The sequence below is a fragment of the Hoplias malabaricus genome, chromosome 5, assembly GCF_029633855.1.
Source record: "Hoplias malabaricus isolate fHopMal1 chromosome 5, fHopMal1.hap1, whole genome shotgun sequence".
NCBI lineage: Eukaryota > Metazoa > Chordata > Actinopteri > Characiformes > Erythrinidae > Hoplias > Hoplias malabaricus.
This window is the reverse complement of record NC_089804.1, coordinates 33740114-33763384: the sequence shown is the minus strand read 5'-3', so window position 1 is coordinate 33763384 and position 23271 is coordinate 33740114. Positions and strand designations below refer to the sequence as shown.

The 23271-nt window shown below is 43.0% G+C and overlaps 1 protein-coding gene across 1 annotated transcript in view; it reads right to left on the bottom strand.

The window, feature by feature from the left end:
* LOC136696073 (plexin-A2-like) overlaps window positions 1-16746 on the bottom strand; it is a 71144-nt gene extending 54398 nt beyond the window's left edge. Inside the window, exons 1-3 of the mRNA XM_066670178.1 lie at window positions 16607-16746; window positions 3144-4395; window positions 823-1005 (exon numbers count right to left, since the gene is read on the bottom strand). Of these exons, the coding sequence (XP_066526275.1) occupies window positions 823-1005; window positions 3144-4295 (1335 nt within the window). The 5' untranslated portion in view covers window positions 4296-4395; window positions 16607-16746. The remainder of the gene's footprint in view (window positions 1-822; window positions 1006-3143; window positions 4396-16606) is intronic.
* Between the last annotated feature and the right edge of the window lie 6525 nt (window positions 16747-23271).

Genomic DNA, 23271 nt, shown 5'->3' with positions numbered 1-23271 from the left:
AGAGGGTCAGGTTTAACAGTTGCCTCTCTCTCTCTCTCTCTCTCTCTCTCTCTCTCTCTACCACAGCTCATTTCCCCATCCTTTCAATACATAGACCTATTATTTCATCTGACACTGAATAAAGGGTTTTTAAATTGACTCACTTTCTATCTCTTATTTGTTCTCTCTCTTCATCTCTCTCTACTCTCTCTTTTATCTGCCTCTCCTTTTTCTTTTTTCCTTTCTCTATTGAGTTCTCTCTAAACCCAGAGAGAGAGAAAGATAGAGTGAGAGAGCCCTAATTCTCTCCACTGCTGCTTCAGCTGATGAAACAAGTCAGTAACAAACACACCACACATTTCCACAGAAAAGACGGATGTGTGTCTGTGTGTGCATGTGTCATTCTTTGTCTGTTCCCTGAAGATGCTCTTGAATCTTAGAAATACCATTAAACATGTTTCAGAATGAACACTCACTCTGTTACAAGAGCAATCAATATTTCTACCAATTACTTTCACAATTACTTGAGCAATCAGGGGAACTAATGTAGCAGAATTAACAGGTAGTGTACTCCTCCAAACGTGTTGCATAGCAGGTCAAATCTGGACTACACATTTAACCCATTTTAGGTTGTGAACACACGCACATGCAAATTACTACAGGGACAGTGAGCACACATACACTGGTAGTGGTGGGGGTGCTCTGGAGCAATTGAGTGGCGGTGAGGTGACATGCTCAAGGGCACTTCAGCTGTGGATGTTGAGGGAGGGGACAGTGCTGTTCCTGTGTAGGTTTTGTGTTGCTAAACAGAACAGTAAAATAGCTGCTGGATGTTTTCCTCACCTTGCGTAGGTTTCCAGAGCGTGTGCCGAGAAACGCAATGCAGTGTCCATTGTAGACATACGAGGATACAGCAGTCAGTCGCTCGTCTGTCTCCACATACACCACTCGCCCACTCACCAGCTCTGAACCACCCAGGGGTTGGTTAATATCCAGACCACAGAAATTATCATCTATAGGCACTGGCTGGGAGAGAGAGAGAGAGAGAGAGAGAGAGAGAGAGAGAGAGAGAGAGAGAGAGAGAGAGAGATCAACAACTACAGTAATCTAGCAGATTTAAGTTTTAAATTTTCCATTCCACATTAAATAGCTTCTAATTTAAGGTTTGCAATCTGGTATTTACTTGCTTTGTCATCCCTGAATGTACCCGTTTCTGCTACATAGAGTGGGTCCCTTACATGTGGCAGCCTTAATCATTATGGTGATGAAGTTTCTCATTTTAAAAATTAATTTCTCCTTTAATGTTTCATATGGGTGTGAATGGGAACCAAACATCCCTGACCCCTGTCCATGCTCCAGTTCCTGTCAGTCCTCCCATAGCGGGAGGAATTAAAATGAGAAGCAGGTCTGCTGTGTTCTGGACGCTTAAGTAAATCAGGCATTTAACTGCGGGGCTTGAACAGCAGCAGAAATATCAGTGCACACGGAGTGCCCCACCTTGTTCCCATTGCATACAGATGGCGTGTTGCTGCCGTATGTTTCCAGGCGTCTGGGATTGTCCAGTGTGGTGCAGCTCAGTAACACAAGCCCAGGAGAACCAGGCAAGTTCTCACTAACTACCCACTTACTGCTTATCTCAGGGGTGCATTACTAACCCCAGGCATTAAAATAACCATCAGGTACAGGTGAGTTTTTGAAGGAATTGTGGGATACATTCACTCAGCGAAAAATGTATTGCTCACACTTTGCTCTGTAATGATTCAGAAGACATAATGGGGATTTTCCTAAAAGTCCTTAGTAGAAAAATGAGGAGACATCTGGCAAATCTGAGCAGTTTATCTTATTGATATCTCCACTAAAACTCCAGAAGGGACAACTGTCAAATCACTGAAGTCTTTGTATCAGGAAACACACTTGAGACACACATTTTGTCTTTCCATCCAATCTCATTGTTGTCAAGGAGAAAATACAGAGATATTAAGATCTCCTTTTCATTTTACTTTTTTCTAGGTATCCAACATTTTTGAGATGAAAGTTACCAACCCAAGTTTGCTCCTTTTTGCTCTTCTGGAAAGATTTCACACTAGATGCAGTGGAACATAGCTGTGAGCATTAGATAGCTTTTGGCCACAAGAGTGTTACAATAAGATTGAGTGCTGATCTTGGGTGATTAGTTCTGGATCACAAACAATATTCAACTCCCACAAGCCACTTCAATCTCTCTGAACTACTGAATAAAATCAAGGCTTTAGCGAGCCACACACTAGCCTCTGCAGCCCCAGGCTTTTGCTGCCCTTCGCTAACAGGCCACGGCATTAGCATTACTCTGTGGCTCTGTAACAGCCGTCTACAGCACATTAAATTTAATGAATACGAGCCAGAGGAGTGTAGAACAGCCCGATTTGCAAATTTACTGTCTGGAGGGGTGAAAGACAGGATACAGAAAACTCATAAAATAGAACATGTACAGCTGGAGGAAAACTAGCATTCAAGCTTTTACATATATAAACATGTTGGAACATTGAACATTTGAGGAAGGCTTAAAGATTTCTATCATTTTTATTTTTTATTAAGACGTAATCATCATATTTGTTTCATTTAGACTCTGCAAGTGTTGTTACATTTATTCCACTCATTTCTTAAAAGGTTTAATTTTCGAGAAGGAATACTGGTATCTATGTATCTAGAGTTTTTTCCATTGGTAAGGGCTTCATGAACTGTACTGAAAGCTTTAGAAGTTACGTTAACTACCATAACAATCATGTGTTAATCCAATTTATGGTTTTATATGAACACATGTTAAACAAGAACACACAGTGTCATTCATGTAAAGCACTGAGTAATGCTCCTAATGGAGCACTTTCTTAAAACTGAGTGAATAAATTAGATAGATTCAACTATAGATTCAAATTTATTGTCATAGTTCAGTACAAATACAAGGCACTTACACTTAATATCTAAGTATGTATTAATAATATATACAATTTACTGTATGTCTATATTTATATCAATATAAACAATATAAACACAAGATTGTGTTTGTGAGTGAGTGAATTACAAGCTATCTAAACTAACTAAACTAACTAAGTTTAATTCATGTTTCTTACTGTCTTCTGTTTAAACCCTGTTGTTTCAATAAAACCAAAATTCGAAACCATTCTTACCGCCTTGGTGCACTGGACGTCCTTCCCCAGCAGCCAGTGCAGCTCCAGGTTTCCTTCGCCCTGATAGCAGGAGCGAAGTCTGTCTTTAATCCGAGCATTGATGTCACGGATGGTGAAGAGGCAGAGGGCCGAGTCATCCGAGGGTCTTTGGTACTGTTTCTGTCCTTTAGAGAATACAGCGAAGAGAACATCATCCTGTTCACTGCCGTTTAGCGCCTTGGCGAGTACACTGCCAGCTTTGGCTAGGTAGGCCGCCTGCAGCAGCCGAAACTCCACCCCTTTCCGGACGCAGCCAATGGGCAGTGAAACGTACGAGTGGAACTTATTGTCTCCTTTGCAGAGTCGCACAATGCGGGAGGTGTAGAAGAGGTCGCTGGGAGATCCGCTGGCATCTGAGGTCTCTGGTTGAACGGTGAGAAAGTAAACAAATCCACCGCTAGCAAAGCCGTAGATGTAGTAAATGTCGAACTGGGAGACTAGCGCTAGCGTGTCTGAGGGTATCTTGACTAGTGATGATAGGAAGTCTGTGTGAAGTTCGTAATCCAACATTGCTGCAGACTCAGGATCCCTGGGAAGCTTCCTAGCAGAGATGGTGGGAAAATAATCCTGCTTTCCTCCAACCGCAGTGCCAATGTATAATGTAGCATCACCGCGGACACCGCGGGAATCATGGTGTCTAACAATTACGCCACACATTCCTCCAGTGCTGTTGACACTAGAGAAGTAGTGCTCCTTTTTATGGGACGGTTCTGCCAAGACAAACAAGTCATCCAGCCTCAGCAGCTTGCAGACGCCCTGGTAAAGGCTCCCACAGGCTAGCAGCCGGTTCTGAGAGTGGTCTATTAGCAGCAACTTGTTGACATTGTTGGTGTAAGAGAGTGGCTCCGAACAAGGCTGCATTATTAGTGGAGGGTAACATGCTTGGTTGTCCAGTTCCGGTCCAGTGTTGTGGGTCACCAGGAGATCCAACTCGGACGACAGCTTGTAGATGCGGTTAACTCCGCCCACATAAACAGTGCCAGTTGATTGGTGGACGGCGAGGTGACTCAGGGTCCACTCTCTTCTGTCCGACTGGAAGGTGTTCATGTTTTGGCTGAAACAGATGGCGACAAACCACAAGCAGATGACAAGCTGGAAATTTAAGGTCTCCATTCTTGAAGAAATTCTGCAAATTCAGTCCAGCTGAAAAACTGAAACAAGCTCTCTGTCGCCCCCAACAGGTGGACTGGAGGTCAACACTCACATCCTGGGCCTAAAAGAGAGGAGATAAAGATGGAGAATGAAATTTCTGTTGAAGAACATCCCTCAGTTCCACTGTATTAGCCAACACTCCAACAATCACGCGCCATGCTACAAGCAGTGTTTATTTCATTAAGATGGTTTCAGAATGGTTACTGCTGTTGTCAATTGGCCACAGATGTTTTTTAGACATTCTGTGATCTCAAAAAACAATAAGAAAAACTGATGGTTTTTTTTTTTCAAATCATAAAACGCCTCATATTCTACTCACAAACCCAAATGTGGCATGAATTTTTAAAGTTTTTCAATAAGCCACGAGTCAGAAATTATTAAAGCCAATGTAGGACGAGATGTTTCAAGGCTCCAGCAGGAAACCCAGGAGGGCTGAAGACAAACAGCGGATTAGACAGTGCTGTAATTCCATGAAAACACACAGAGCTGCTGCTTCTGAGGCAAAAAACATCCCTTCAGCACAGAGCTCATGATCTACAGCAGAGAGAGAGAGAGAGAGAGAGAGAGAGAGAGAGAGAGAGAGAGAGAGAAAGAGGGGGAGAGAGAAAGGAGGGGGGAAATATTTTTTCTGGAAAACTTAACATTGGTCCTGACGAGACAACACAAGGGAGAAACTCTCTCTCTCTCTTTCTCTCTCTCATCTAGCTTATTCTATCTGTTGTGTGCTGTAACATTCATCTGGGGACATGACTCTTGTAACCAGTTTAATAAGAACAATCAAAAGTGTGTGTGTGTGAGAGAGAGAAAGAAACAAAGAAAGAAGTAAAGAGAAAAGGGGAAAGACAGAGAAAATGTTCTGGAAATGAGGAGTGGGAAAAACAGAGGGAAAAGGAATATGGGAATGAGAGAGAGAGAGAGAGAGAGAGAGAGAGAGAGAGAGAGAGAGAGAGAGAGAGAGAGAGAGAGAGAGAGAGAGAGAGAGAGAGAGAGAGATTCAAGGCGGGATCCTTGAATGCCTGTCAGCATTAACTCTCATTAACTAACTGTGACTGCAGGGGTGGTCCACACACACACACACACACACATACACTTCTACCTACTGTGCATTAGTGATGTCATTACATTAGAAAGTTAATTTATTAATTACACTTCCCAATGTTGCATCTATCTTCTGCTCACCCCCCACTCTCTCTCTCACGCTCCACCTTTCTCCTCCACCTCTATCCATTTCTCTTTCGTCCCACACTCTGCCCCCCACACCTCTTACCATCACTCTGTCTCTCTCTCTCTCTCTCTCCACCCCCTCTCCCACTCTCTTTGAGAACAGAATTAATCTTTCCTGTGTGAGCAGCGTTCCCATATTAATGTTATTAATTTTTATTCCTCTTTTTTCCAGAGTGAGCGAAAGTCGTAAGTGATTCAGGGTGCACCCCCCTCTCTGCTTTCCTCTGTAATTTCATTAGCATATTTTACTCATATCTGAGGCAGAAAGAGTCACATTAGGAGGCAGGCGGAGGCCGGCAGTGCAGGGGTCCTGTAGCTAACGTCTCATCACTAATCAGCAACAACTGAGAATTTCCTGTGTCCAAAGGTTTATGGACATACTTTATACTTTCAGTGGTTTCAGGATGGTGAACACAGATGTTCAGACACCTCCCTCCCCCACCTCCCTCTCTCTCTACTGTACTGTTTTGAGTGAGGGCTCTGGGTGAAGAGACTTTGAACTGGAGAAAAGCTGTGTTTAAATAAATCATCATCACATTACTACTAGCCTTACTCTCCCGCCCCCTCTCCCTCTCTCACTCACACACCCCTACAACCATTGCCTCTTTCTTTACGTTCTTCTCTGTCATCTCTCTCCCTTTCACCCATGCCCTAAATTATAAGCCTGTCCTTATAAGCCTCTATAAACCACCCTCTCTCTCTCTCTCTCTCTCTCTCTCTCTCTCTCTCTCTCTCTCTCTCTCTCTCTCTCTCTCTCTCTCTCTCTCTCTCTCTCTCTCTCTTGTGTGTGTGTGTTTCCATATTGATTATGTGTTGTAACTACAGACAGTTCATTAGGGGAAAAATCTATTAAGTGTCATTTCAACTAACCACAGCGTCTGTGTTCTGACCATTGTCTGTCACACACAATTATGTGCTCACTCTGACACCAGAATGTGAGGTAAAAAGCACCACTGTGTCCAGTTGAGTTCAGTTTTGTTGTGTGGAATCATGTGGAGTTGTGTTGTTTTGTACACACACACACACAGCTTTGTGTGATATTAGCAGCGTCTCATGATTCATGCCCAAACAGAAGCTGAGAATCTTCCAGCTCCAAACATGAGTTGATATTATTATTCCCTATTTTGAATGGCTTTATTTAAGTGTCATATTGTACAAAATATCTTGATAGAGTAGCGCAGTCCAATGAAAGGATATGGGATGCTCTGGAGTAGCTGAACATAAGCCTAAAGTCATCATGCCCATAATCTAGAGTCCACCAGGTTGGCTGATGTGCAGTGGAACTGTGTTTTCTAAAGGGATGGAGCTCTTTGTGATGAGCTGGAGTGGTGTTTGTGATAATAATCATAAAGCATCCATCCCTGACCCCCCTGGCTAAGGTACTACGTAAAATAGTGTCCAACTATCCTAGTGCATCTCTGGTAAATCCACTGCGATGGAGAGGTCATTCAGAGGAGAGTGAATGTGTACGTATTCAGACAGATTGCTGCATCTGCATCTCTGCAGCTTTACAACACGAGAGCTGTGAGTTACGAGCCCCCAAGGCCAAACACCATGCCGTCACTGTGGAGAACAAGCCCGGCTTTGTCTGAGTGATCATGAGTGAACATGAGGCCTGAGGACATGAACACTCCTCAATATAATCACAAATATAATCACAGAAACGTCCACACAGAGCTGTTCATTCAAATTATGACAGCATACGCTTTAATGAATACGGTTCTGATAATGCACTGGACGATTAATGGAGCTTCAGGCCTTCAGGGTGCATCCAGTTTACAAAATCTTCAGAGAGGATCTGTACTAACGGCCACTTTAAATTCCCCCACTGTGGACAAAGGGTGTATAATCTCTATACAAAACATCTGCAAGAAATCTGCAGCTACACATGAGCTTACAGAAAGGTGGTTTTATTTTTAAGCACCTTTCATACACAATGATGATTCAAAGTGCTTTACAGAAATAAAAAAAGGATACAGTAACAACAATAAAAGTAGTGAAATTGTAGATAATAATTTTCAGGAAATGATTATGAAACATTAATCATTAAAAAACATTAAGGCAATTTAAAATAAGGATTTAAACATGAAAAGGCAGTTTAAGCCATTAAAACAGTGCTAAAATAAGGATTATAACATGAAAAGCAGTTAAAATAGTGCTACAAAAAGACTGCAAAAAAGACAACAAATCAGTATATGTAACTAATGTAACTAATAAAATGCCGTAATAAAATAAAACTGAACTGTGTTTTAAAATGAGCTGTTAGCTGCTCAAATAGGAATCTTTTAAGCCCGTGTGGAGCTGTGGAGCAGTGGAATGGAGGGACTAAGCTCCTTCCAAAACCCAGAACTAATCATCCAATATCAGCACCTAACCTCACTGATGGTTGCGTGGCTGAACTCCATCAAATCCTCACAGAAGAGTTCCACTGCATGTAGTGTGAGTTGCTACAGAAAAGAGGAACACACTCTTTGATGCTGGAAGAACCAGATTTCCATAAACTTTTAGCTACATAGTGTGTCTGAAAACAGCCCACTGACATAGCAGCACTGAACACTAACAAACACAGACATTAATATTTCTAATATATAATATATCTATATAATATATATTATAATATATTATAATATATCTAATATTTCTGAATAAAAGGTGTGAGTGCTGTGTGTTTGTGTTTTGGCAATGTTTCAAATTGTGGGGACAAAAATCTGTTTACATGCACACATTGTCTTCCTAACTGGACAAAAATCTAATGAAAAATCAATACATAAAAACATGCTAGGTTTAGGGTTAGGTATTATGTTAGGAATTAGGTGTGTGTGTGTGTGTGTGTGTGTGTCTGTGTGTCTGTGTTTGTCTGTGTGTGTGTGTGTGTCTGTGTGTGTGTGTGTGTGTGTGTGTGAAGAATCTGAGTAATACTCATTACAAATGAAGGCATAAATGTAACTAGCATATTGCTAGGAGCCACAATCAGGTTGCATGAGAGACGGCTGAACTTTTAGCCCCTGTGCTTTCTTCTGAAACAAACCTCTCTCTCTCTCTCTCTCTCTCTCTCTCTCTCTCTCTCTCTCTCTCTCTCTCTCTCTCAGGGTTTGCCATGTGCTAGCGTTAGCGTGGATGCATTAGTGTGGAGGATGGTGAAAGTGTTCGTCTTCCACATGAGCGAGCGGTTTGCGCACTTGACTTCCCAATGAATAAATGAAGGCAATTAGCGGATCTGTTTACAGACAGAAGTGGGTCAAACAAAGGCACGCAGTGGAAAAAGAGCAGGAGGAACATGGAGGGTAAAAAAGAAGGAAAAAAAAGATGAAAAAGAAGTAAATGTGCAGATGAAAAACAGATGTATGACTATTATAAATATGAAAAGAAAGAAATGAAATTAGATGCTTTTGAGCAGCTGCACATGAGCCTAAAGTCACTAGGCCCAATGCCATGAGTCTGCCAGAGGGGTCTAAATATACAGAATTTTACTGCAGCAAAAAGGAACTTCAAATTAACACTCTTCAGTTCAGAAGACATAGATTAGCAGGTGTCCACTAACTCAAAGGGAGACAACAGGAGACTATTCGCTTGTTAAGTGTGACGCCACACCTGACATTTCGCTGTTTCCGGGTCCAATCATGCCTTCGGTCCCTTGTCATACATTCATACACGTGTTTACTGTTTGAATAAAGCTGATTATACCACAGTTAGTTCCTGCAATTTTATTGGCTGGGCGATGTTCCAGGAATGCCAATATTACATGATAATGTCACTCTGATCAAAGCTCTTCAGGTATCACTCCGCAAAATATATGTAACTTAGCAACGATGCCAGCGCTTACAAAACAGCACTATGCCTGGACTTTTTCACCTATCGGGGAACCGGTTCATTTTCTGTTCATGCACCGTATTTTGAACAGAGAAAAGAGTTATGGCGCAGTTCACCATAATGTGCTTTCTTATTTATAAACAAAACAAAATCGAGTGGGGGGAGGGGAGTAATTTTTTTTTCTATGTGGTTTCTTTAATTGTGTTAAACTCAAGTCTAGGCGGTTATTTTTTCTTCGCTGCTCTCGTTCACCAGCTCAGCAGCATGGCTTTGGAGCGATGTTCCAAAACATTCACTTTTGAGAGTTGTATCTCCCTCAGTTCTGTCTCTAGGAGGAGAAAACCGTTTAGGCCATGACTTTCCCGTCATTTTAAGGTAAAAATATTTATATTATATTATTACATTATTATATTATATTATTATAATAATATAATAATATAATATAATATATTATATGATAAAATAGTTATTTTAAAGTAGAATTAATTCATGTCTAAATACATTTAGATATTAGTTGGGTTTCCATTAAAAATGTTTGCAAATGTTTTGTGTAATAAAAGGAATATTGGCGGAAAAGAAAATGCGAAATGAGTCGTGTTTGCATCCACTGCACTTTTTTGTGAAGTGGTTGCCGGATTGGTCCGGGGCTCTGGAGGGTGGTGTGTTGCATGCTCAGTATGTATATACCAACTGAAAGATCATTGTTTAATCTAAAGCCACTTTTCCATCACCCTTTTGCGCATTTGTGCATTTCCACCTCATCCAAGTGTAAAACTCTTTTTGCGATACATGGGTGTTTTTTTCCAATTGAGGTTTTTTCATGCGCATTTTTATAATTCGCAAAAACTCCTTTGCTGGAAAACCCACTATTGTGTAAGAAGTGAGCTAAAGCTAAACTTCCACAGTTTATCCACACTGGGGAAAAGCTTCTGGAGACAATGGGAGTCCGGGGGTCCCTTTCAGCTTAGGATTTTCCACTAGGAGTAGATTAGTGTACTAAAAAACAACAGCTGTCCACACACACAGAGGCAATTATGCTCCTCTCGGTAGCCTTGAGTAATATAAAGCGTGTGTGCCAGTGTGTGTGTGTGTGTGTGTGTGTGTGTGTGTGTGTGTGTGTGTGTGTGTGTGTGTGTCTGTGTCTGTGTGTTCTCCACTAACTCTGTAAGGAGATGATAGTTACAGGCTTTACTCTTCTGAGAAGACAGTGGAGCAGTGGAACTGTGTTCTCTTGAGTGATGGAGGCAATTTATGAGGCTGAATGCCATCAAATCCTCAGCCCTCAGCTTTCTCTCTCCTCCCTCTCTCTTTCTCTCTCACCCCCGCCCTCACTCTCTCTCTCTTTCTCTCTCTCTTGCACACACCAGACAGGATCAAAGCCCCCTCACATACACATACAGACACACACATTGTGAAGTGTGTAGTAATTGCGCAAGAGCAGACGGCAGCTGATCAAAGCTCCAGATTCTCAAGTTTCCTTTCGCAAACGCTCCACTCTGACATTTACAGAAAACTCCTTCATGCCTCTTACACACACACACACACACACACACCGGCACACACACAAACATACACAGATACCCAGACAAACACACAATCTCCCTCTCACACACAAACACGAGAGAGAAAAAAACAGAATTACAGATACCCAGAGAGGACACGTCACCCCCTACACTTCCTGTGGGGTCTATCAGAATCCGGTGTGATATAATAACACTGAGGTGCACTAGAGTCCCCTGCTCTGAAGCGGGGGGATCTCCCTCTTATCTCCATCTATTCCATCCCTCCTTCTCTTACACAATTCTTTCATTCTTCTTTTCTCCCCTTTCTCACTTGCCCCCTCTCTTTTTCTTTGTCCCCACCACTTTCCCTGTTCTGTCTATCATTCTCTCATCCACAGTTGCCCCCACCCCCTCTTGTTGGTTCAGTGCCCGATGTTTCTGGGGAAGTATCATGGCTAATACTTACACTGATCGCACTGCTGTGGTCTGGTTTTCAGCATCTATATGTGTGTGTGTGTGTGTGTGTGTGTGTGTGTAAGAGAGAGAGAGACAGAGAGACCATGTGTGCATATAACTGTATTATGTTTGTATCAACATTGCCATATTTCTCTCTCACTCTGTGTGTGTGTGTGTGTGTGTGTGTGTGTGTGTGTGTGTGTGTGTGTGTCTGTTTTATAGTGATTGAAATCAGTCAGGGTTGTGCCTGTGCCAACAGAGCCATCTGCTTACTGCTCCAAACCTCTCTACCTCTACCTCTCTCAACCGTTCTCCCGTTCCTTTCTTTCTCCTTCTCTGTTTCTTTTCTCCCCTTCTCTCTACCCCTACGTCTCTCCCCATTCTTCCATCTGTTTCCTTTCTTTCTCCATCTCCCCTCTCTCTATATGCCTCCGGTTTCCTTTCTTTCTGAATGTGTTCACCAGTGAAAGTGGACCTGAGAGAAGTGTTTCACACACACACACACACACACACACTAAACTTCTTTGTGTTCCATCTCGTCCTTGTCCTGGTCTAACGACTACGATTCTGACCTTCGTCAGAACTGTCTATGGGCAACACCACAATGAAATAACACTTGAACGTACACACACACACACACACACACACACATACACACACACACCCACACAATACACTATACAGACACACAAAATATCACACATACACACACAAAGATCAGCGTAAAGTATGTTCTAATCTGTATTGAAAAATACATTGGATTTAAAACACCACTGTTGTTCAACTCTGTTGAATTCTGAATGACAATGTTAAAACATACCACACAAACTCCCACACACACACACACACACTCACACACATAAACATACAGTGAGGCTCCTGTTCAGGATTGCAGCATCTGAGCATTCAGATTTAATTCGTCTACAAGTGTTCATCTTTGTCTCTCTCTCTCTGCTCAGTACAGGGTGGAGGTCATGTTAGTCTTCTCTTTCTTTTCTCTGTCTGAACACAAAGCATCAGAGGTGCTCACTGCTCAGAGTTAGAAAGTGAGACCCTCAGGAGGTTGTGTTCGGACCACCACAAAGTTACTAACCTCACGCTGTAGGAACACGAACCTGATTCGCCACTGGAGAATGACGGGGCAGTTAGAGCAGTTGGAGGGGAAAGGCTGAGGAAGTTGGGGTGCATTGGGGGCATGGGAGAAATGCATTTAGTGTGACATGGAGCAAATTGGTGGAGAATTATGGGGAAGAATGGGCCAGTCAGTGTTGTATGGGGCAAAAATAGTGCTGTATGGGGCAGTAATGGGAGGATTTGGGGGAGGGTGGTCAGTGAAGCCATCTGAAGATGATGCAATGGTTGACATTTGTGCTCTGAGGAAAAAATGGGTCAGTGATTTTGCCCGAGTGATGATGATGAAGTGTCTAAATGGAGACAGACAAAGGCTGGGGGTGGAGCCTGGGGCATTACAGTGCCGGGGGTGGTGGGGTAAAGGGAGGTGGGGGCATTATTCACGACTTTTCCCTGGTCATTTCCCTGCTCAGAGAAATAAATCCACACACAGACAGACCCCCTAACTCTCAGAGAATTAATGATGGTTTTTGCTAGAGTAGAGAGCAGTCCTCACACACACATACACACACACACATGCACACACTCAGCAAAGACTTTATTCATTTTCACTTCAAAAATTAACTTTCTTTACTACTACTGCTGTATAATAAGACTTTAAATATAATCTCCATCACCATCATCATAATAACCATAAATACTACTATCACCATTATCATCATTACCTTCATCATTAACACTACCATCATCATCACCATCATCAACATCTCTATCACTAGAGTCTATATATCTTTGTCACCATTACATCAGCATCACCTTCATCACCACCATCAGAATCACCTTCATCACAACCATCAGCATCACCTTCATCACAACAATCAGCATCACCTTCATCGTCACCTTTATCATTACTTCATCACCATTAGCATCACCTTCATCACAACAATCAGCATCACCTTCATCGTCACCTTTATCACTACTTCATCACCATTAGCATCACTTTCATCACAACTATCAGCATCACCTTCATCATCACCTTTATTACTACTTCATCACCATTAGCATCACTTTCATCACAACTATCAGCATCACCTTCATCATCACCTTTATCACTACTTCATCACCATTAGCATCACTTTCATCACAACAATCAGCATCACCTTCATCGTCACCTTTATCACTACTTCATCACCATTAGCATCACTTTCATCACAACTATCAGCATCACCTTCATCATCACCTTTATTACTACTTCATCACCATTAGCATCACTTTCATTACAACTATCAGCATCACCTTCATCGTCACCTTTATCACTACTTCATCACCATCAGCATCATCTTCATCACAACTATCAGCATCACCTTCATCATCACCTTTATCACTACTTCATCACCATTAGCATCACTTTCATCACAACTATCAGCATCACCTTCATCATCACCTTTATTACTACTTCATCAACATTAGCATCACTTTCATTACAACTATCAGCATCACCTTCATCGTCACCTTTATCACTACTTCATCACCATCAGCATCATCTTCATCACAACTATCAGCATCACCTTCATCATCACCTTTATCACTACTTCATCACCATCATCATCATCACTACCATCACCTTTATCACCACCTCATCACCATCAGCATCACCTTCATCACCATCAGCATCATCTTCATCATAACCATCAGCATCACCTTCATCGTCACCTTTATCACTACTTCATCACCATCAGCATCACTTTCATCACAACCATCAGCATCACCTTCATCGTCACTTTTATCTCTATTTTATTTCTACCATTATCATCACTACCATCACCTTTATCACCACCTCATCACCATCAGCATCAGCACCACAGCACCATCAGCACCACATTTGTCACAACCATCAGCATTACCTTCAACAACATCAGCATCACCTTCATTGTCACCTTTATCACTACTTCATCACCATCATCATCATCATGACTACCACCACCTTCATCACCACCATCACTTTTAGCATCACTATCATGACCTTCAGCACCACCACCACCACCTTCATCACCACTACCACTCACCTTTATCACCCTCAGGATCACCTTTATCACCACTTCATCACCATCATCATCATCATCATGATGAATACCATCACATTCATCACCACCTCATTACCATCATCATCTTCATCACCTTTAGTATCACTACCACCACCTTATCACCATGACCATTGCCTTCATCACTTTTAGCATCACTACCATCAGCAACACCTTTATCACCAATTCATCACCATCATTTCTACCATCACCTTCATCATCATCATTACCATCAACTTCATAACCACAACCAGCACCTTCATCATCACTACCATCACCTTCATCACCACCACCATCACTTTCATCACAACCATCAGCATCACCTTCATCACATCATCATCACTACCATCCCCTTCATCACCACTTCATTGCCATCATCATCACCACCATCGCATTCAGTATCACTACCATTACCTTCATCCCCACCACCACAATCACCTTTATCACCATCAGCATCACCTTTACCACCACTTCAACACCATCATCATCAATACCATCACCTTCATCACCAGCTCATCACAATCATCATCACCACTACACCAACATTGGCATAACCTTCATCACAACCATCAGCATCACCTTCTCCACCATCAGCAGCACCTTCACCAACATCAGCATCACCTTCACCAACATCAGCATCACCTTCACCAACATCAGCATCACCTTTATCTCTATTTCATCACAATCATCATCACTACTATCACATTCATCACCACCATCACCTTCAGCATCGCTACCATCATCTCCATCCCCACTGTCCTTATCATTATTAAATTAAACTGTAATAATGAAATGGCCCTGAAGAACAGCCCCTTGTTCCACGCTGCAGGACACCAGCTGATTTTAAATGTGCTCTAAAAATAAACTTGACTTATTTACTCAACACACACGCACACATTTTTAAATGCACATTTATTGGAAGGAAATCAAACACAAACAGCAGTAATTCAGTAATTCTCATTCAGAGGAGGACTAGTCCCTCTAGTGCATCATTTCCAGCTCATCAGCTCATTCAATATGTGTGTGTGTGTGTGTGCGCGCGCATGCGCGCCTCTGTGTCTGTTTCACAACTGGATACAGCCATATGTAGATTTTACAAACTGTAAAATCCAGATCTAAGAACCGAATTAAACCATTTTTATATTTTTCTCATCATATAAATACATTAAACATTTTACAATAATTACAAAAAAGACAATTTTCCCAGCTTAATTTCAAAAAGGAAACTTAACAGTTAAGAATGTTCTGAAATTTTAACACAGTGCATGCAGCTTCATTAAGGTGTTATTTTCCATGGTATGAGCAATTTAACGATTAATACATTTACATTTCGCTGTCAGGATTAATGTAATACTATGTAAGATTGGAAATTGTTGCTCCTGTGCTCCCCCTAAAGTTGCAGTGTAATTCACTATTACAACACTTTCCAGAAATATCCTGTTCCAAAAGTTACATAGTGCAGTTTCTGCAGTGCTGAGCCTGGTGTAGCCATGACAGAGGCTCTGTTCTTCCTATGACAACTCTGTGGAGTATCACACTGATTTTCACATTTTAATTTTAAGGTAAAAATACTACCTAGTGTTGCTTTAATATCATTGAAAATGTCCTGACCTAGCAGTGCATGAAAAACACACACAACCGATCTTGTATCTGTGACTTGTTGGGACATTACATAGATGTCCATTAATTTTGTGGGGACTTACTGGTAACTTACTGAGAAAGACCCTAAACTTAACCCTAATCGTAATCCAACATTAAAACCTGTCTTGACCTACACATGTAATGGTTACGTTGTGGGGACAAGTTACAGTTTCCCACAAAAAAGAAATGTCCCCACAGTGTGAGTGTGTAAATGGGTTCTCTCTCTCTCTCACTCACACACACACACGGCACGCACTTGAAGTTGATTGCACTCAGCCCGTTTGTCACTTCAATACATAGCTGCAGAGCCTCGCGCTGGGGACACCCGCCACCTTTCATTTCATTCAGCAACGTGTTGCATTTTAAACGCATGGGAAACTGCACGCGGGGGACACGCTGCATAAAACCGCACGTCCTCAAAGCCCATTAGCGTCTATGGTTTTCACACACCGCGCACGTGAAGGGTGAAATAAGCCGCACGCCTTACCGGAGGATGCAACAAACTGGAGATGATTCACGCGCCCAAGGCTGGCATGTCCCCCGAGGACCAAACGCCAAGATCAAAGATGTCCAGCGGGCTTATGAATACGCGCAGGGCGCGCGCTCCTCCGCGGCGCTAGAGCAGTGTTGTAGCTCCGCGCGCGTGCGCTCTCCGTCCCGGTAATGACTGAAGGACTGAATGAATGGAGCGCGCACCGTCCTGCCCTGCCGTGTCCGAGGCGTGGAACGTGTGTAAATTAGCATACTCATTTGCATAGCGCATTCTGATTGGGCAATGCACAGAGGGCCACGCCTACTCATTGTTCAGCCTCACAACGCTGCAAAGCACGAGGGGGCGCGCGAGAGACCTTATGCTGTTTGGGAGTGAAATGTAAGTTAATTCTGTACATTCTGAGTTATGCAGTTTAATGAGAATGTGAATGAGTGAAACTGCCCACAGGTTAAGTAACTGGGTGAGTGTGTGAAACTGTCCATGTGTTAAGTGACTGGGTGAGTGTGTGAAACTGCCCACAGGTTAAGTGAATGAGTGAGTGACTGGGTGAATGTGTGAAACTGTCCACAGGTTAAGTGAATGGGTGAGTGTGTGAAACTGTCCCCAGGTTAAGTGAATGGGTGAGTGTCTGGGTGCGTGTGTGAAACTGTCTACAGGTTAAGTGAATGAGTGAGTGTGTGAAACTGTCCACAGGTTAAGTGAATGAGTGAGTGTCTGGGTGAGTGTGTGAAACTGTCCACAGGTTAAGTGAATGAGTGAGTGTCTGGGTGAGTGTGTGAAACTGTCCATAGGTTAAGTGAATGAGTGAGTGTCTGGGTGAGTGTGTGAAACTGTCCACAGGTTAAGTGAATGGGTGCATGGCTGGGTGAGTGTGTGAAACTGTCCATAGGTTAAGTCACTGGGTTAGTGTGTGAAACTGTCTACAGGTGTGAGTGTTAGTATGTGACTGGGTGAGTGTGTGAAACTGTCCACAGGTTAAGTGAATGGATGAGTGACTGGGTGAATGTGTGAAATTGTCCACAGGTTAAGTGAATAGGTGATTGTCTGGGTGAGTGTGTGAAACTGTCTACAGGTTAAGTGAATGGGTGAGTGTGTGAAACTGTCCACAGGTTAAGTGAATGGGTGCATGACTGGGTGAGTGTGTGAAACTGTCCATAGGTTAAGTGAATGGGTGCATGACTGGGTGAGTGTGTGGAATTGTCCCCAGGTTAAATGAATGGGTGCATGACAGGGTGAGTGTGTGAAATTGCCCCCAGGTTAAGTGAATGGGTGCATGACTGGGTAAGTGTGTGAAACTGTCCATAGGTTAAGTGAATGGGTGAGTGTTTGAAACTGTCCACAGGTTAAGTGAATAGGTGCATGACTGGGTGAGTGTGTGAAACTGTCCATAGGTTAAGTGACTGGGATGAGTGACTGGGTGAGTGTGTGAAACTGTCCACAGGTTAAGTGAATAGGTGCATGACTGGGTGAGTGTGTGAAACTGTCCATAGGTTAAGTGACTGGGATGAGTGACTGGGTGAGTGTGTGAAACTGTCCATAGGTTAAGTGACTGGGATGAGTGACTGGGTGAATGTGTGAAACTGTCCAAAGGTTAAATGAATGGGTGAGTATGTGAAACTGTCTACAGGTGTGAGTGAATGGATGAGTAAGTGAGCGACTGGTGAATTAATGAATAGAGTGAAAATAAAGAGAACAACATTTTGACCTTGAACATGACCTTTAAAAACACAAAGCTTGTATCAGATCATCTCTGCATGTGTGTCTAAAAACACACACACACACACACACACACACACAGTGTGACTGTAAGCCGTCTGCGGATGTGGAGATTATCCCTGAACTGTAAAAGCCCAGTGGACAGTGTATTGTTCACTCTTCATGGAGCTGATGACCGCTCTCTCTCTCTCTCTCTCTCTCTCTCTCTCTCTCTCTCTCTCTCTCTCTCTCTCTCTCAATGGAGAAACAGAGGAAATCCATTTTTGTGTGATAGCATCTTCGTCTCCATCTCTCAACTCTCACCCGTCCCCAACAGGCTTCAGCTCAGAGAGACAAGAACAAACAGCTGGTGGAGTCCTCCAGTGTTTTTAACATCTCCATCTCCAGGAGTGTGTTTCTCAACAGCTGAAGCAGACTCTGCTCTCCTGGGAAGGCTTACACTAGAGATAAAAGAACACTGCTCTGATGATTTGATGGCATTCCAGCCTCCATGTGAGTTCTGTGACAAATCACCAGAGAACACAGTTCCACAGCCCTGTGTGGGGCGATTTATAGCCCTCCAGCCCACACTTGGCACTGAGCAGGGTGACCTTACATTCATGTGCAGCTTGTCCCGAGTGTCCCAGTCCATGCTTCACTATAGAGGATGTGTGTGTGTGTGATATATTAATGTGTAGGTGTCCTGGTGTGTGTGTGTGTGTGTGTGTATGTGTGTGTGTGTGTGTGTGTGTGTATTTTGCCTCTTCAGCACTCCCTCTCCTTCCTTCTCTCCCTCTCTCCCTCTCTTTCTCTCTCTATCCTGGACTGAGTGGATAGATGCGGTCTCCATGGCGACTAACCTTGTTCTGTCTTACTTGGCTTGCTTTTTGACCCCAGAACTTTTCCAGCTCTGAGAAGAAAAACACACAGTGACAAACAGAAAGAGAAAACAACCAGTGGACAGCCATGGCCTAATAGTTAGAGAAGATTAATGTTCATTAATTCATTCATTGTCAGAAACCGCTTATCCATTTCAGGGTCGTGGTGGGGCCGGTGCCTACCTGGAATCAGTGTGTGCAAGGCAGGAATACACCCTGGAGGGGCACCAGTCTTTCATAGGGCAACACACACACTCACACATATGGACACCTTTGAGTTGCCAATCCACCCACCAACAGGTGTTTTTGGACAGTGGGAGGAAACCGGAGCACCCGAGGAAACCCACGCGGACACGGGGACAACACACCAAACCCCTCACAGACACCTGGAGCAGGACTTGAACCCACAACCTCCAGGTCCCTGGAGTTGTGTGACTGCGACACTACCTGCTGAAACACCATGCCGCCCTCACTGTATGTTGTACTATGACAAATGATTGAACCTTACAACACAGCCCGTTAAATATCACACTTGTGTTGTGATGTTCTGCTGGTACGAGTGGATCAGACACAGCAGTGCTGCTGGAGTTTTAACAGTCCACTCACTGTCCACTGTTAGACACTCCTACCTTGCTGCTCCACCTTGTAGATGTCAGAAACAGTAGCTTATCTGTCACTGCACAGTTTGTGTTGGTCGTCCTCTAGTCCTTCATTCAGTGGACACAGGACACTGTGCATAGGACACTGTTAACTGGTCTGATTTTTGGTGTCTGTGGTCTGTTACTCGCAGAAGTTTGTATGGAGTTTGACTGTAAAAACTTTAGCTCCTGTCAGAGGGAGGCATGCAGCTGCTGGTCAGACACATGTGGAATTAAACTGAGCTCAAACTCAAGCTGGACACTTACCGCAGGCTCTCTCCTCATTTCTTTCTCTTTCCACTCTCTATCCCCTTTTATCTGTTCTCTCTTTCTCTATGTGTCTTCTTTTCTCTCTCTCTCTCTCTCTCTCTCTCTCTCTCTCTCTCTCTCTCTCTCTCTCTCTCTCTCTCTCTCTCTCTCTCTCTTTCTCTCCTTGTCTCCCTCAGGATGTCTGCTGTCAGTTGCTGTTCCACCTGTTCTTTCATTTTAAAGAAAACTCTGACTCTGAAGCCTCTGGACTTTTGTGAGGTTTTAACTTCTGAGGGGTTTTAAGTTCCTGTTGTGTTTGTTTGGAGGGACACGCTGAAATGACGTGCTCTCACCAGAGGAAAAACACTCTTTCACACACAAAAACACACACACAATCACACACACACACACACACACACACACACACACACACACACGCACACACAAAACACTTTTGTGTTGTTATGTGTTACAGTGCTCTGATAAGCATCCTGCTCTCCATGTGCAACACAGTAAACTAGAGTGAACCCTGGAGGCGCTGTTACTGTATGAAGTATTCACTAAAGAGGCTGAACAGGGGAGTACTGGACCTCTAAGGGTTAATTAAAAACCAGAACTGTGCTCCACTGTGGAAGGGGGGTGGAGCGGTGTTCTTGGTTGGCATAGGGAGATGGCTCCACAGAGTTGGTTATTGCAGTTCACAAATTTAGCCTTTAGATGGGGCATATCATGACTTTTACCTACTGCTCCTTTAAAGAAAGCAAAAAAGTTCCAGAGTCACAGAATCACATCTCAAACTTTAGACAGACATTTAAATAAGCTTCAACTGACCCAGTGTGTGTGTGTGTGTGTGTGTGTGTGTGTGTGTGTGATTGTGTATTCTAGACCATCAGTGAACTAGATTGTCAAGGCTTTCTGCAGTGTGTGTGTGTGTGTGTGTGTGTGTGTAAGTGTTGACAGGCCCATTACCTGAGAGCCAAAAGGTATCTCTCTCATACACACACACACACACACATAGACACAGACAGACATACAGACACGCACACACACACCTCTTATCAGCACCTGAGCGCCTGCCCCAGAGCTGATAAACCCTTCCTTCACTCATCCGTCACTCTAAAATAAAAAGAAGGACAGATATGAAGAACAGAATAAAACACAGCCAGAGGAGGAGTGTGTGTGATGATAGTCTGCGAAAAAAAGGAAGAAACTTCCATCAGTCAGAGACTCCAGCTTCTGCTCAATGCCAGCAGAGGTTAATCAATGTGTGTGTGTGTGTGTGTGTGTGTGTGTGTGTGTGTGTGTGTGTGTGTGTGTGTTCCAGAGCTCGGCGGATTTACTCGATTGTAATCTGACAGCGCTGACAGCTCCTGACCTTACTGGATATTCATAAAAAGAGGAGAAGCAGCAAAAGAAAACTCATCTCAACGAAGAAAGCAGCTTTAGGGAACAGCATCATTAAATCCCAGCTGTCACTGTTCGAACTGCAGAGTTTGGGGGAAGACGGAGGGTGGGTGGGAGTTCGGTCTGGGGTTTTGCAGGGGTGTAGTTGTCCAGAGTTTTCTCCCCAATTTTAGCCAGGATCCAGGATTTAGAGAGTGGTGAATCTCTGAACGGCAAACAGCAGCTAACACAATAACATGGGAGTTAAACAAGTTGGAAGAAAACACTAACTATCCCCAACATACTTGGAGGAGAACCCTAACTAAGCTCAACACACTTGTAAGAGAATGCTTTGCTCAAACCCTTGAAGGATAGAACTAAATATACTGAACATGCTTCGAGGGGAACACAAATTATGTTCAAGACACTTGAAAGAGAACACTATGTTCAAATCATTTGGAAGCAAACATTAAACATTTTTTATTCATTGTTCGAATTGCCACAGAAACTTATTTGTTGTTTAGTTTTGTAGCACTTTCGATTAGCCATCTCCCAAGTTTGGATCCAACAAAGCAAAAATAAATCAATATTACCCACCGGAATAGAGCAACATCTTCATCTTGGTTTGTGCTTTTCAACGTATTGAGTCTCTCCGTTGTCTAAAAACTCTCATGATCAGAGAGAGAGAGAGAGAGAGAAAGCCTAGCATACCAGACCTTTGTTTTGTTTTTTTTTACTCATTTACAGACACTGGGGCTTCGTCAACATATTACACTGGTTTCCAGCACAAACCGACTGGAGAGCACCAAATGGTGTGGAAACATCTTCAGAATTTTTGATTACATTTGCTAACGTCACCTTTAAGTATGTGCAAAACAAGGAGGACACTAACTCTGCTCAAACATACTCTAAGGAGGCCACAAATCCACAAAGAATGAGAACAAAATTAAATGAAACTCTGATGTAGTAAATATGAGCAGAGGATAGGGGAGTGACTCTGTTACACACTGTTGTTCAGGATTCAGTACCATAGAAATTGTATGAGTCTGTGGTTGATCAAACTGATCCCTTCAATGCACTGCAGTGCATTGGCCTACGGTGATGGACCTGCATTTGTGGTGTATTTAGAGATGTGTGTGTGGTCACTGTGTGAACGGGCACCTGACACTGATGTCTGAATATATACAGTGTGTTTATCCTTGACTGTTTTTCAGTGAGGGATGTTTCTGTTGCTGTGAGGGAAAAACCAGGGGAAGGAAATCAGATGTTGTTTCATGCCCCAGTTCACTGAGCCTGAATCAAGCGCCTGTTGTTTATACACTGCTCACTCTCATTCCTGGAGATGAAATCCTGGATTAGGGCTGATATTTTCCAAAAATGGCCAGGAATCTGTGTTTAATGCAGTGTGTGTGCACTTGTGTGTGTGTGTGTGTGTGTGTGTGCTGTGTCACCCCAGATCGGCCTGACTCTCCGCGTTTAGATTGGTTTAAACAGGTGGGGAAGAACATAAAACTGACCCCAAAGGAATTTAATCCACAGATTTGAAACAGATTTTAGTTTCAGGATGAAAATGTTCACACAACCTCAAGCCAAGTCTATTCAATGTAGTTACTGACTCCCCGCCTATCTCTCTCTCTCTCTCTCTCTCTCTCTTTTTCTCTCTCACTCACTCACTCTGTCTCTCTCTCTCTCTCTCTCTCTCTCTCTCTCTCTGTCACTCACAGTTGTTATTGTCAGTCCAACTATTTTCTTTTAAAGTCACTCCAGTCTAATGTGTGGATCCTTTGGAAGCCTGTAATGATTTGTTCACTTATTG